At 31.8% G+C, this 14,547-nt stretch overlaps 2 protein-coding genes across 3 annotated transcripts; both read left to right on the top strand.

Moving 5' to 3' along the window:
- The first annotated feature begins 1,524 nt into the window (after positions 1-1,524).
- Positions 1,525-4,012, top strand: LOC109206321 (elongation factor 1-delta 1-like). Of its 2 annotated transcripts, XM_019369142.1 has the most exons (8): positions 1,525-1,630; positions 2,095-2,204; positions 2,298-2,414; positions 2,584-2,677; positions 2,902-3,025; positions 3,196-3,309; positions 3,506-3,667; positions 3,779-4,012. In XM_019369142.1, coding segments are annotated over exons 2-8 (699 nt in total). In that variant the 5' UTR covers positions 1,525-1,630; positions 2,095-2,118; the 3' UTR covers positions 3,781-4,012. The 2 variants fall into 2 exon arrangements, with proteins under 2 accessions (XP_019224687.1, XP_019224686.1); XM_019369141.1 differs by lacking the exon at positions 3,779-4,012 and having other exon boundaries at positions 3,506-3,675.
- A 2,076-nt stretch (positions 4,013-6,088) lies between these two features.
- On the top strand, positions 6,089-10,728 carry LOC109206320 (kinesin-related protein 4-like). Its single transcript, XM_019369140.1, has 5 exons — positions 6,089-6,425; positions 6,822-6,905; positions 8,713-9,060; positions 9,853-10,071; positions 10,355-10,728. Exons 1-5 carry the CDS (start codon positions 6,219-6,221, stop codon positions 10,508-10,510), a joined length of 1,014 nt encoding a protein of 337 aa, XP_019224685.1. The 5' UTR covers positions 6,089-6,218; the 3' UTR covers positions 10,511-10,728.
- Positions 10,729-14,547: the final 3,819 nt, after the last annotated feature.

Below are 14,547 nucleotides of genomic sequence, written 5' to 3'. Positions count from 1 at the left end.
CTACTAGTGGTCTTCTTATGAAAATAAATTTAAATAATTAATTGTCAACTTAAAAAGTAATTTTACATGTACGGTGAATTTAATAAATTAATTAATGTTTTACTAATTAGTTAATTCAAAGAGTTATATTTGCTCTCAACTTTCATGAAAACAGCTAATAATTTTTTATACTATTTTTTAATATTAGCTCATTCTTAGTTTTAAATATTTAACCGCTATTATAATTTTATAAAATAAGAATTCTACTTTCAAAAGGTTAAAAAGTTAGTCTTACATTTTATTTTTGAATTGTATTTATAGAATGATTAGTGATGTTGACTCTTACCAACTACCTTTCACTCTCTATCTCTCTTTTCTTATATTTTTAAATATTTTTTTAGTTATTTATTTTAATTATTGACCGTAGTTTTTTCAGATATGATGCAAAAAATAATAATTATATTTAACAGTAGTACTTATTATAATGTAAAATAATTTTTTAGTACAAAAATATGTTCGGAATAATGTTTGATTGAAGAATAAAATGATCGTTCAAATGGACATTTGGATCTATTAACTGATTATTTTAAGTTTTTTCACTTTTATAATAGTAATACTAAATAATGGATAAATTTTTTATTTTATCTCTTTAAATAGTTTATTTCACTATCTTCTCGAAATAGATTGATTAGAATTCCTCTCTTAATTCTCTCATATATGACAATGCCTTCAAATTTTCAATTATTTATGTTGATGAGTTAGTGCTTTTTCTGTATGAGAAGATAGAATTAGCGTTGGTGCCTAGATTCAATTGGTCAAGTGAAAATTATTCGTAAATTGATTGTTAAAAAATTTATCAAATATAAAATTATTTATTTAATAGAATATTTTAGTTATTAAGGACACAAAAAGAAAAAGCAAAAATGAAGAACACACAACTAAAATATTGTCCAACATGTTAAGGAGAACAAATGCTGGAAAAGTTCTAATTTAATGTTAAGATTTTCTATACAGTTCGAATAAAGAAAAATTTACGTAATAATTAAAAGTTTAGCTAATTCCATACTCCTAAATATTAGAAAAATAACTTAAATGACAATTTTGTCTAGTATAAAATATATTTTAAGGGGTAAAAAAGGCGAACGATATTTCATTAAGGGCGTTCGTACTTTTAATATAGTGTATATATATTTAGCTAGCGACTTAATTATTTTTAGTCGACCAACCAGATTTGTTAAAAGCCCTTATTATTGAAGAATTAACCTAAATAGCCGCTCACCTAATCTCTTAGACTAAAAATAGCCGAAAGATGTATCAATTATGTATAATGTATGTATAATTAATATATAATATATATATATATACCGAGTAGAAAAAGTAAACATTGAATTTGGCTGACTATTTGTGTAACAATCCTATCGCAAAAGTGTGGGCTTATGTATTGGGCCATGAAGCTTGAAACCTACGGGCTACATTGTAGCCCAAGTTCTTATTAACGGGCCGAAATAAATAGCCTACAACTGTTTGAGCTCCAAATCAAACCCCACTATAAAATCTTGAGAACCCTAACATACAAGCCCCTTTTTCTCACAGTGTAGCGGCTTCAGCTTCTTCGTTTCTCTCTTCAGTCTTCTGTCATCGCCAGATCGTGGTGAGTTTTCTCTCGCTTTCCCTCTTCATCTCACTTTTTCACATTGTTTTCGATTAGTTTTCTGATTTCGTGGCCATTTTGAGCATGTATTTGTAAATTTCGAGTCATATTAAGGATTCTGTTATAAATATAAATTCCTTAAAATTGTCCAACCATATATATGTATATAGGTTGAGCTGAAGATATTACTTGGATTATACCTTTTATTTGGTGGCCTTTTAATTTTTAAATGATGACAATATGTTGTTTTCGTTGTTAAGATGAAAACATGCGTTGGTAATAATGGTGGATCCTCAACCTGATTTTTAAATAATGCAGATATAGAATTGCTCAAGCTATTTAATAGGACTTGGATCAAACAATTCGTAAATTAATGAAAACTTAAGTCCATTTATTTTATGGACATTCTAAAAAAATATCAATTTATTGAAGAGGTTGATGTTTTTATTCTTATACAATTGCAGAAAGACTTGCATCATCATCAAGCAATGGCTGTTGCATTCCACAATCTCAACTCTGATTCCGGTCTCAAAAAGCTTGATGAGTACCTCTTGACCCGCAGTTACATCTCCGGGTGAGTTACACGTGTGACATTCACTGCTGAGATGTCCTTTTTGACGGTGTTTTATATCGAATGCTGATGTTTTTTGTTAAATCCATGTCTCAGGTACCAAGCCTCTAAGGATGATATCACTGTATATTCATATCTAGCAAAAGCCCCATCAGCTGAATATGTGAATGCATCTAGGTGGTATAAGCACATCGATGCACTTTTGAGAATCTCGTAAGTTGAAGAGCTTAATAAATTAGTGTTTTCATGTTATATGTTGAATGTATCTTTGGAATTTTTTTGGATATATCTTTGGAATTTTTTTGGACTAGTGATTGGTTGCAAATTATTTAATTATCCGTCCTTGTTGAACACAATGCGACTGAAAATCATATTTCTGCAGTGGTGTATCTGGCGAAGGTGCCGGTGTCACTGTAGAGGGATCTGCACCAATCACTGAAGAGGCAGTGGCAACTCCTCCTGCTGCTGACACTAAGGTGTGAAAATTCTTCCAATCTGTTCTGAATTGGTATTTAGTTTATGTTGCAATTTCTTTCTTCTTGCTGTCTGGATTGCATTACTGTGTGCATGTTCTTTTTGTCATTATCAATCCCTCTATAGCTTCTAGTATAGGGATGTCATGTGTAACTGTGATTTGACTATTACAAGTGTAAATAATCTTCTTTTTTTTTGTTTTTCTCTTGGATTAATTTGCTTCTAGGCCTCAGCTGCTGAAGAAGACGATGATGATGACGTTGACCTATTTGGTGAGGAAACTGAAGAGGAAAAGAAGGCTGCTGAAGAACGTGCTGCAGCAGTTAAGGCTTCAGGGAAGAAGAAAGAATGTAAGTTTTCTCCCGTCTAATATTTTCAATATAAGATGACACTGTTTTTATTTGAAGGACATTGAAAAGTATGTGCTGTTTCTTGCTTATTGATTACCCTTACCATTGCTACTAAAGTGGAAAAACTTGCTGAAATTTTGAACTGACCTTTTGCTCTCATTCGATTTCAGCTGGCAAGTCCTCAGTTCTATTGGATGTCAAGCCATGGGATGATGAGACCGACATGAAGAAGCTTGAAGAAGCTGTTCGAAGTGTTCAGATGGAAGGATTGACTTATGGAGCATGTGAGCTTCTGTTCTTTGTTCTATTGAGTTGAATTTTTATTTTTACTGGAAGTTAGAATTGCTTTTTCATCATCCAGTATCTTTTAGCTTTCCTTTCTTGGATATTGTTGATCTAACCTGAATATTATTTTGGAGGTTGTCTTGAAAAGCTCTTAAATCGTTGGGGTTTAATGACAATCACAATTTTTATTTGCAGCTAAACTTGTTCCTGTTGGATATGGTATTAAGAAGCTGCAAATCATGCTTACCATTGTGGATGACTTGGTCTCTGTGGATGATCTCGTTGAGAATTATTTTACGGTTGAACCTATCAGTGAGTACGTTCAGAGCTGCGATATTGTTGCTTTCAACAAAATATGTAAGTAAATTATAAACTGTTCATTTTTTTAGTTTTGGAGTACTAAATTCCATGTTACATATCATTTTATTTTTGGCTCCTCTGTTGATCATCTGCTACTGTTTGTGACAGGAATTCTGTTACTCTCTTAAGTTTTGATTGAAATGGGTGGCTATACTGAAGAACAACAATCAGAAGTTCTATGTTGCTTCTCTTTATGTTGTTACTATGTTTTCTCGTCAAAAGAGGTGTACCTGAACCTGACAAGGCCATCTGTTTTGCTCCTTGTTTTGATTAATATTTAAAATTTCTGGAATACTTCTAAGTTCTCACTTTTAATTTAAGTATCAGTTTTGGAAAGACTTACATTTTGCGGTCTGACTCTTCATTGACGTTACAGTTGCCTGCAATACAGCAATTGTATATGGTGTTTCATTGCATCATTAGTAAGTAGTAATATATTTCCTTTCAGACTAAAGAAATTACGGTTAATTGACAGGTAGCAGGTATCCGAGATACTATCCAATGGTACCCGAGTAACGCAAAGTGATAAATATATTAGTACGTCTTGCGTATACTCTAGTCATTGTTGGATATATTCGGGTCTATTTGAATCATGTTGCAGCTATGCTAGTCATTGTTTCTTAGGTTTTTAGCATAGTCGAACAAATAATCTTCAAGTATTTGAGCATTGACGTTTATATAATTTTCTAATTTTGAACCTTTCTGTAACAATATAATGTTCTAAATTTTATTCTCTGGTAAATTGCTTACCCAAAGGTTCTGTGAAGGCCAAAATCCTTTCTATGATTAGAATTTAATTACTTGAATTAAATCATTGTATTTTCAGAGGTGCTATTTTTTTAATGTTTCTAATGGAACTCGAATATATGGCTAGTTCACAGTTAAGTAGGTAATGTATGATGCAAAGAACATTCTTTGTCGGAAGGAACCCCATCAATGCAAATGTCTTTAAAAACGTAATGAAAGACTTTTGAATTTATGGTCCTAAACAAGTCAAAAAGGGGTGGAACGGAGGAGTAGTATTTAACGTTAAGCGAGGGAAATGGTCAAAATAAGAACATATAAAAATGTAAGATTATGTGTTGTTGTACTCCCTCCGGTCCAAAATAAGTGATTTTTTGGATGTTTTTACACAAATTAAGAAATTTACCTTTTAGCATTAATTAGCAATGGAATTGACCATATTAACCTTTACTATATCACATAAATATTCCTAACACATATTCCAACACCATTTACTTCAAGGACAATGTAGGAAAAAAATAATTAATTCATTCTTGAAATTTGGAAAAATTACTTATTTTGGACCACAAGAAAAATGCCAAAAAATTACTTATTTTGGACCGGAGGGAGTAACTTGTAAGTAGGATGTCATTCCCAAAAAAAAATAGAAGGTTGTTTTGTTTTATTTTTTCAGCCAATTATACTATTTAATGCAAACATGACCCATAATGTGCATAATAGTGCAGTATTAATTGATGGTATTAAGCCTAATACTTGAATAACTTATTCTAGGATCTATATATTATTTAATGCGATTAAAAATAAATGAATGAAAGCATTTGATAGAAATACCATTAAAAATTGCCGATCTCTACAAAACACCCAGTACCCGTTTGGTTGCCTGAATTGAAGAAGTATTCTCATTGAATTCAGCATAATCAATAGTTTGTTTGGTTGCTTGAATAAGGTGAATTTATCTCCTTATTAACTGAAAGGCATCGTTCGGTTGCAATTTTTTATCTTTCTATACTTCTTATTTGTTTAATTTAGAACTTCTTGGAATATGAGACCCAACCTAACTAATTTTTAATGTGAATTCGGATATGAAAATTTTAATTTTTTTGAAATAGAAGTACATATTTAGAAATTACATAAAAGTAATATTTTGTAAATAATATGATCTAAAAAAATCTCATTTGACTTCCTAAATAGTAGTGGGTTCACATTAACTATAACAAAGAGAGTTTATAATATTCAGATAAGTTATGAGAACCTCATGATTTATTTTGTGCGGTAGAATGCGGAATAGTAATGTGTGTATTAGCCATGTAAGGATTAGATTATTCAAAAAAAAAAGTAGCCATTAAGCAAGTAATTCTTGTATACCAATAATCTTTTTATTATTAATTACCCAATAAAATAATTCTTTTGGTACTAATAACTGCATAGGAATTCCGCATTAGTAATCACCACATAACAAATCAAACATTAATAATCTATATTCTTAATTCCTGCTTAACTTTTTCGAACCAAACAACCCTTTAACTTATTAACAATACATATATTATTATGAACTAGTACATAATTAATTCATGTATTTACTTAACTACGTGGACATTCACCAAATTAAATATTATAGTCATAACAAATAAACAGTAGTATTAATCACTTAAAATAGCAATAGCGACAATTTTCGTAACAGAATAATTTTGAAGTTTAAAGTCTGAGCAAAATCAACGGCATTTGAACTCTACTTTCCCAAAATTGTCATATCCCTATTACAGTAAGTAACAGCTACTGTCAACTTTTGTAACTCATTCCAACAATGTACAAGCCGCAGCAGCAGCAGCAGTTGTTCGATTTGCAGGACAACAACGGCGCTGCATTTGACAATGGAGGAACAGATCCAAGTTGTTGGCTTTCCCATGAAAATGAAATCTCTCGCACCGATTCTTCTCTCTCCTCCTCTAATGTTGATCCCTTGCTCTTTAATGACCTCGTCCAGATCGTCCCTCTTGTTCAGTCCCTCATTGTAAGTAAATCATTTTTTTCAGTTTGGTTACTTTGGGTCTTTTTTTTTTTTTGGGGGGGGGGGGGGGTTGTTATTTTTCTGAATTTTAATTCCAAAATTTACTTAATCTTGTTTTCCCTGCAGTTTGGTATTTTGGGTTATTTTTTGGAATTTTTCTCTCCAAAATTTACCCCCTTTTCTCCTTTCAGTACTCTAGGGTGATTTCTGGAATTTGATAGTGGACGGACCCCGATTTAGTTTTGTGTTGGGAAATGAGTAGTTTATTAATTGAGTGAATTCTTGTTTTAATACTTGCCGTGGAAATAAATGCCAGTCAATCTCCTTATTAGGAGATTTGAGCTTTTTATTCAGTGGGAGCGTTGTAAAATTTGAAAGTTTCTCCTTTGAATATTATAGGATCGGAAGGAAAAATCTTCATTTACTAGAAGGGGATCAATGACCTATACCAAAATGCCTTCAAGAGAATCACTTTACAAGAAGGTTTGTTTCCTCACTATGCCTCTTCTTTAGTGTGGGATATGGAAATGATAATGTCTTTTGGGGTATACGTGTTTAATCATATTAGCTAGAATGACTAAGTTTTGTGTTTAATTTTCAATTCTGCACATGATGGGGAGCCTTGGCGTAACTGGTAAAGTTGTTTCCACGTGAACAGAAGGTCATGGGTTCGAGCCATGGAAACAGCCTCTTGCAGAAATGCAGGGTAAGGCTGTGTATAATAGACCCTTGTGGTCCCTGGACCCCGCGCATAACGGGACCTTAGTGCACTGCGTTGCCCTTTTTTTCAATTGTGCACACATTTCGAATAAAATGGTCCAAATGTAGCAGAATGGATATTGATGATTCATGTAGCATACTCCAACTAGTTTGGCATTGAGGGGTAGTAGTTGTTGTTGTATAGCTGTTGTTATTGTTGTTGTTGTTGCTGCTCAAACTGTTATCTTTGTTGTTGAGCTGAGGGAAGAAATGTTTTATGCTGTTTTCTATTTATTTGTTCAGGTTAACTATTTTTTGGCTCACTCTTGACTGTAATTGGAAACCTGAAATTTATAAGCAGAAGTCTGCTTAAACTCTTAGGATGTGGATTTGTCATAAGAATCTGTACTTATTGCCACGAACCAAAACATAGTATTTAATTCTTGGAAGCATGCATCGTATTTCAGGATTCATATATAGTAATAGTCCAGTGTTGTCAAAGGCTCATTTAAAGCGCGCTTAAGCTCAGAAAAGTTCAAGGAGGGCGCTTCGCCTCGCTTAAGTTGCACTTCAGTGCAAGGCAAGGCACTAAGACATGTACCTCATTTCCCATGAGTTTTATGGGGAATCAAGTGGCACCAAACAACAAATATGATCAGAAAATAAATGTGGTAGCTGTAAAGGAAAAAATTATAAATGAATTTATTACTTTATTCTTGAATTACATATATTTTATCTTTTCCCATAGTTGCAACTTTTTTTGACAAAAGCCCACACTTTAAGTGCACTTTGCGCTTAAAGCCCTAATGGACCTACAATGCTTTTTAGAGCTTTTCGACTTTGATAACACTCAGGAATACCATTATCAAAAAGGAAAAGGATGTATAATACATTATAGGATGAGTGCTGCAAATTCTATCCCCAGTATGTTTGTATAAGTGTCTTATGTTACCAGACATCTTTTAGGATTAGCTTCGAACTTTTGGCTTGGGTGCTATTTGGTTTAATCCCAATAAGCTTCTTAATCTAACATGAAACCTACCCAGTTTTTGCTTGTGTAAACATTTGTTTTCTGACTTTTGGCCTGGCTACTAGTTTTAGGCACTTGATAACTTAATGCCTGCTCTAATATTATTTCTACACATCTAAACTTGGTTCCCCACTCTCCCACTTAAGACAGTGAAGACGTGAAATATTTCACTCTCATTCTGCTCTTCTATACTTGGTTCTGTTATTCAACTATAAGTTGCTTCAGTTTGAGGCAGCAGACCAGAGAAATGTTTGACAGTTTGAGTACTTCCAGCCATTGCAAGTGGCATTACTCAGTGAGTTGGAGCACACTGAAATGAACTTCGATAAGCATGATGATTGCCTGAAAACATCAGGCATGAAATATGCAGAGATGTTGCTCTTGAATTAGCTGTTTATTTTGCAGTTTTTGATCCTTGGGACATTCTACTTTTTAAGGTTTTCCATACAAAGAAAGTTTGTTTTCCTTACTTATTTGCGGTATGTAAATGAATTATGGTTTGGTTTAGCTTAAAATAGATGTTGTCAAAATAGATGTTGACAAATGGTTTGGTTGTTGCAGACGTCTGAAGCAAAAGGAAGAAATGCAGGTCAATCAACTGCAACAAAGAAGCATAGGGACCAAAATAAGAATGTTAGCAGTAGCCAGGATGAATGTGCGGAGAACTTTTCAACGCCTTCCTCAAGATCATCACTAACAGAAAAGGATAGAGAGGAATTGATGACTTTGAGGGAGAAAGTGGAGGATCTGCAAAAGAAATTATTGGAGAAAGATGAACTCTTGAAGGAAGCAGAAATCTTGAAGAATGAAATAACGGCTACTAATGCTGAACTTGACGAAATGAAAAAGGATATTTCGGAGAAGGACTTTTTAGTCAAAACGACTCAAGTGCAACTCTCTGATGCACAGGTAAAAAGGATTAATGCTAGATTAATATCCCTCCAACCCCATAGAAGGGAAAGATAAAGGAAAAGATGCAATTTTTTCTACAAATATATATTGCTATGGTTTTAGAGTTCACAGTCTGTCAGTACTCTCTTAACTAAGCTAGCGTTTGGACATAGATTTGGTTGGAACTTGAAAAAATGAGTTTTTATAGTTGAGATGAAAAATGGTTTTTGAAAGTTGAAAGTGTATTTCAACATGCATTTTACTTTAAAAGAATTTGAAGTTTTGTGAGTAGAAAACTTCAAAAACTAATTAAGAGATGTTTTTGGGATTTGAAGATTTTGTTTTCAACATCTGCCAAAACATGGTTAAAATCTATAATCAAACAGATATTTGAAAATAAAATATGAAAAAATCTCCCGAATTCTATGGCCAAACGGGAGCTAAATGACTCAGCTGTCTGCTTGAGACCAGTGTTAGAGAGAGTAGATGATGGAGTTAAATAGGGAGTAGTTATACAATAGTAGTAATTTTTTGTTGCTGTTTGAATGAATGAGTGACCTTTTGTTACTCCTGTCAAAAACTGATGTCTTGGTGCCTATCTAATAGATGTTACTCCTTCACATTGCTGCACTTTGAGGAGTAACTCTTACTACTAGATCTCCCTCAAGGTTCTTCCATTTGACCTGTTAAACAAGCTCACAATAGCTTTCTGCTCAAATTTCAGTGTAGTTTCCGAACTCAGCAATCGGCAGGGTAACTCCACTAACCTGAAGTCACCTTCTTTAAAAAGTTTTCCTTCTCTCTCTATAGGTTAAGTTAGCTGACAAGAAAGCAGCTGTAGAGAAGCTAGAATGGGAAGCAATGACTTCCAGCAAGGAAGCGGAGAGACTCCAAGAAGATCTGGACTCATTGCAAGGAGAAATTTCATCATTCATGCAGTTTGTACATGCGTTGACAGAAAATGATCCCAGGGCTTCGGCTGAAGAGTGCGATGCCATCCCTTATTCATGGGATCAAAATGTTGAAATAGTAAGTTAACATTTTTGAAATGATATCAATCTCTAAGACAGAATGCAGTATTAGTTACAAAAAAATATAAGATTGTTATATCTACTGTCTTTTGCCCGCCGCCCTATCTCTGCAATGGGGTGCTTTTACCATTGAAAAAAGATCACTAGATGGAGGTCAGACAGTCAACTCCATTTGATAGATTTAGTTTAAAATACAAGGTCTCAACTTTCTGACAAGTGCAATTATACTTCGAGCTTTGTTGTGGATTTTATTCTCAATTTCTCAATTTCATTTCGTACAGGATCAGTTGAATGAAAGAGATTTGCAGAAAATGGAGAAGGCAAGAGAAGCTTATATTGCAGCAGTTGCTGCTGCTAAAGAGAATCCCGATGAAGCCTCTCTTTCTGCAGCTTCCACAGCAAGATCATACCTGCAATCACTTGTTCTGAGAACATAAACATGGATTCGACCTAGGAAACTGACTACTATAGTTTGTACTACTTCAATGGGGTGTTGTTTAAACGATTTAGAGTAGCATTCAGATTGTTGTACAAGAAAAGTTAATTTTCGTTCTACAAAATGGCCAGTTAGGACTAACTATTGTTTTGGTTATATAATTAAGGAGTGATGAACTGTGATATATTATCTGAAGTCATTGTTCTTGGACCTTCTCCATTTCTATATTGGTGAATCTAATACTTCTCTTTGCTCTTTAGTCAGTCTTGTTGCTGGAAATACTGAGACTTTTCGTTGATCATGCGTTAAAACTTGATACAAAATCTTGATGGGGTATCTTAGTACCTCAAGTTGGTTGGCTACTTGAACTTTCACCTTGTTGGTCCTCACCTTGTAATTCCCTCCCTCATTCCCCTTCCTCTACCCCTCTATGTATTATTTTTTTTTTAAAAAATTAAAAATCTTGACGTAAATCTGATTGAATTATGCAAATCAATAACATGATACCCAGTATAATCCCATAAGTAAGGTATGTGAAGGGTATTGTATACGTAGCCTTACCCCTACCTTTGCAGGCAGAGAGACTGTTTTCGATAGAACCTTAGCTTAAAGCGAATTATGCAAAATATTTTTACGTTAATCTTACTGGACTTTTGGGCTGGCTGGAGGAAATTTTCATAATTACATATGAAATCATAAAATATTCCATAATCTACAACTATTAAATAAACAACATATTCTACAACATAACCATAAATAAAGAAGATATCTTTCAAAGGTGGTTCGTTCCTCGTAATTTAGGAAATTGTCTATGAACCATATTTAGTTATCCCTAAAAATCCTCCATTCTATTAAATGTAGATTATTATCACAAGCATCCTTCCTTGGCAATGCTAGTACTCCATTTTGGTATATTTATTCTTTCAGATTCCTTCTCTATCTTGGGATAGGAGTATTTTTTTTGAGAAGCTTTCAGAAACCACTATGTTTTATTGGTTATTAGCTAGTTGTAGCTACCATTTACTATATTACTTCCTATAGCTCTGTTTTCAGATTTTTTAGAGTGTATTCGATGTATTTAAGCTACTGTATTCATGAATACTGTAGCATTTCTAGGCGTGAAACAAGGGATTACAACTAGACAGATTTTTGTATTCGAGTGTATTCGACTGTATTCATGGCGTGAAACATGGGATTACAGCTGAACAAATTATTGTATTCGACTGTATTCACGGCGTAAAACAGGGGATTACACTATTTTTAAACGGAAAGTAAATCAATTAACATAATAGACTCCTAATATAACTCAACAAACTCAACAAACTCAATTATAACACACAAATTTTGTATTTCCAGTTATAAAAAGATTCTCAACCAAAAAACACCCCAAAAACATAGCAATCTTCAGAGAAATTATATAATACATTTGAATACATAAATTATATTAATTAAAAAAAAAATATATGAATACATTCGTGGAATATAGCGAGACAGTGAATATAATGAAATACATAGAATATAGCGGGATACATTGAGATACAATAAAAAAAAAGACAATGAATACAATGAAATACATAAAATACAGCGAGATACATTGAAATACCATGAAAAAAAAGACAATGAATACAATGAAATACAACGAGATACATTGAAATACGTTGAAATCTATTAACAGAAAATTCAAGTTGCTCAGCTCCCAACTCCGTCGTCTTTGTTCAAGAACAACCCTAATGTCGTCTCGTTGAAGCAACATCAGTATCCAATCCTTGCTCGCCGTCACCATTGCCTCCGGTTGCCGACGATTAGCATGTAATTGCCGACAAAATAACGGAGGTTTTTGTTGATCCGATATGTTGCGTCAGAGAATGAGATTGGGAGGCTGAGGGCGGCGGTATCAATGAATAACGGTCACGGTCGAAATGGTGACGGTGGCAATTACTCCAGCGTCCGGCGGAGGAGAAGACATCGGGAAGTAGAGAGAGAGGGAGAATAGATATGAGGTAGGGGATAGGAGAAATTTGAGGGGATATGAGAGAGAAAAATAATACAAAGCTTATTTTATGGCTTAAGGGCAGGAGGTGACCATAAATAGATATTTGGCTATAAAAATCAAAAGGTAGTTATGGAATATAATTTTTTAAAAGGGTATTTATTTAAAATAAATAAGGTATCAACCTTTGCTATAGGAGGTAACTAATCCTATTTTTTTCCAACAAAATTAGATCTATGATTTTATTCCATTGAGACTACTCTTGTAAAAAAAAACGGCAACATAATGTCTCTTACTTTTTGGTAGGGTAAAGAAAAATATAATATTTGGTCATACAGAATATCAAATAAACTACTACAAATCAAAAACTTAATTGACTTATTTTATTATGTTTTATGTACTCTAATAAATAATGGTTAATATACCAACTAATCAATTCGAGCACCACATGTATATAGTATACTGTATATATGTAAAAATATACTTATTATTTATATAGACTTACTAGGAAAGCTTTAAAAATTAAGTATATGTATATAGTATACTGCATATATGTTAAAAATATATGACCGATACTAAATATATAATAATTAATGTACCATAGATCAATAAGATATTAACATACTGGTATATAATTTGTGTATTTGAGTATATTAATATATATTATATTTATTAGAAATATACGCAATATATTTCTTTACATATAGTAATGGTATATCAAATATACTATAATCATATATTTGTGTATACAACTAGAAGAGAAAGAAAAGGAAACATTTAGAAAAATAAAAAGGAGCATACGTTTTTTGTGAGGATACGTAGTTAGGTGAGAATCTCAAGAGAGATATCTATATTATATTAAAAGGAGAGTAGTATGCATTGTGGTTAAGCCAAGTGGTAAGCTAAAATGAAGTCACTTGGAAATTTTAAGACAACATTAATAATTAGAAATTATAAATGGAAATATAATTAATGAAAGTAGTTGAATGAATCTTATACATAATCTAAATAGATCTTAGACAAATCTAATATATATATATATATATATATATATATATATATATAAAGAGAGAGAGAGAGAGACCCACTCCTAGACTTTCTTCTATATTATCTAGAAATATGGAGGTAAAATAATTAATTAAAACTATAATATAAATAAAAATAAAAAATATAGAAAGATGTAAATTGAATAACCTATGACTATTTATACTTTGGAGTAAGTTAAAATATAAAATAAAACTAACATTTACTTAAGATTTTAAAGATATATTGTCTTTAAAATATAAAAATATCAGGTAGCAAAATAAGATCTTACATAAAATATACAAATTATTTATAGGGTAAGAAAAAATTAAATAATCAATAAAAATATTTTAACAATAAAAATAATAAAGTCATATTGATATTGATAAATCCGGCAAATAGATATTTTATACGCAAATATTACTATAAATTTAGATATTGCATGTTCAAACAACAAAGAAAATATTTTTTATGATTAATATCTGAATTAAGTACGGTTAATTTAAATTTGAATGCATAACATAATTTTTTGAAAATGCGATCTAATTTAAAAAATAGAAAAAATTATTTGAATTTGAGATGAGATTTTTTTTAAATATGATCAGAAAATCACATTTTCTTGATGAAAAGGCACATAAAATGTAATAAAACTACATATTAGATTAAAGAAATAGAAAAATTAAAGAAAATCATTAATAATTTACTATTAAAAATGAAAGGGAAAGACTATTTTAATTTGATATTAAAAATTTCTTAAAGTTATGACGAGAATACTCAAACTATGGATAATACCATGAAATTGAAGGCTTATTTATAACAAATAAAAAATTAATAAAAATAAATTTCAAATTACAAAATAAATTTCTAATATTGATAATTTCGTTAATGAAAATTAAAAATTAAATTTTATCTTAAAACTAAAAACAAAAGAAATTTTACGTAAAGAAATAAAATGACAATGAAAATACTACTACAAAATTTAAATAAAATATGTTCAAACAATTAAAAAAATATTTAGATCGGAA

This window comes from Nicotiana attenuata, unplaced genomic scaffold (assembly GCF_001879085.1).
Source record: "Nicotiana attenuata strain UT unplaced genomic scaffold, NIATTr2, whole genome shotgun sequence".
NCBI classification, from domain to species: Eukaryota; Viridiplantae; Streptophyta; class Magnoliopsida; order Solanales; family Solanaceae; genus Nicotiana; species Nicotiana attenuata.
This window is presented reverse-complemented; position numbering and strand designations above follow the sequence as displayed.

What these genes read in the sequence shown, in the direction of transcription:
- LOC109206321 (XM_019369141.1), top strand. Translation starts at nt 2,119, where the DNA reads ATGGCTGTTGCATTCCACAATCTCAACTCTGATTCCGGTCTCAAAAAG. An exon ending in TTCAGGGAAGAAGAAAGAAT is followed by an intron (nt 3,026 to 3,195) that starts GTAAGTTTTCTC and finishes ATTCGATTTCAG; the next exon opens with CTGGCAAGTCCTCAGTTCTA. An exon ending in AGGATTGACTTATGGAGCAT is followed by an intron (nt 3,310 to 3,505) that starts GTGAGCTTCTGT and finishes TTTTATTTGCAG; the next exon opens with CTAAACTTGTTCCTGTTGGA.
- LOC109206320 (XM_019369140.1), top strand. Translation starts at nt 6,219, where the DNA reads ATGTACAAGCCGCAGCAGCAGCAGCAGTTGTTCGATTTGCAGGACAAC. An exon ending in CTCTTGTTCAGTCCCTCATT is followed by an intron (nt 6,426 to 6,821) that starts GTAAGTAAATCA and finishes TGAATATTATAG; the next exon opens with GATCGGAAGGAAAAATCTTC. An exon ending in TGCAACTCTCTGATGCACAG is followed by an intron (nt 9,061 to 9,852) that starts GTAAAAAGGATT and finishes CTCTCTCTATAG; the next exon opens with GTTAAGTTAGCTGACAAGAA.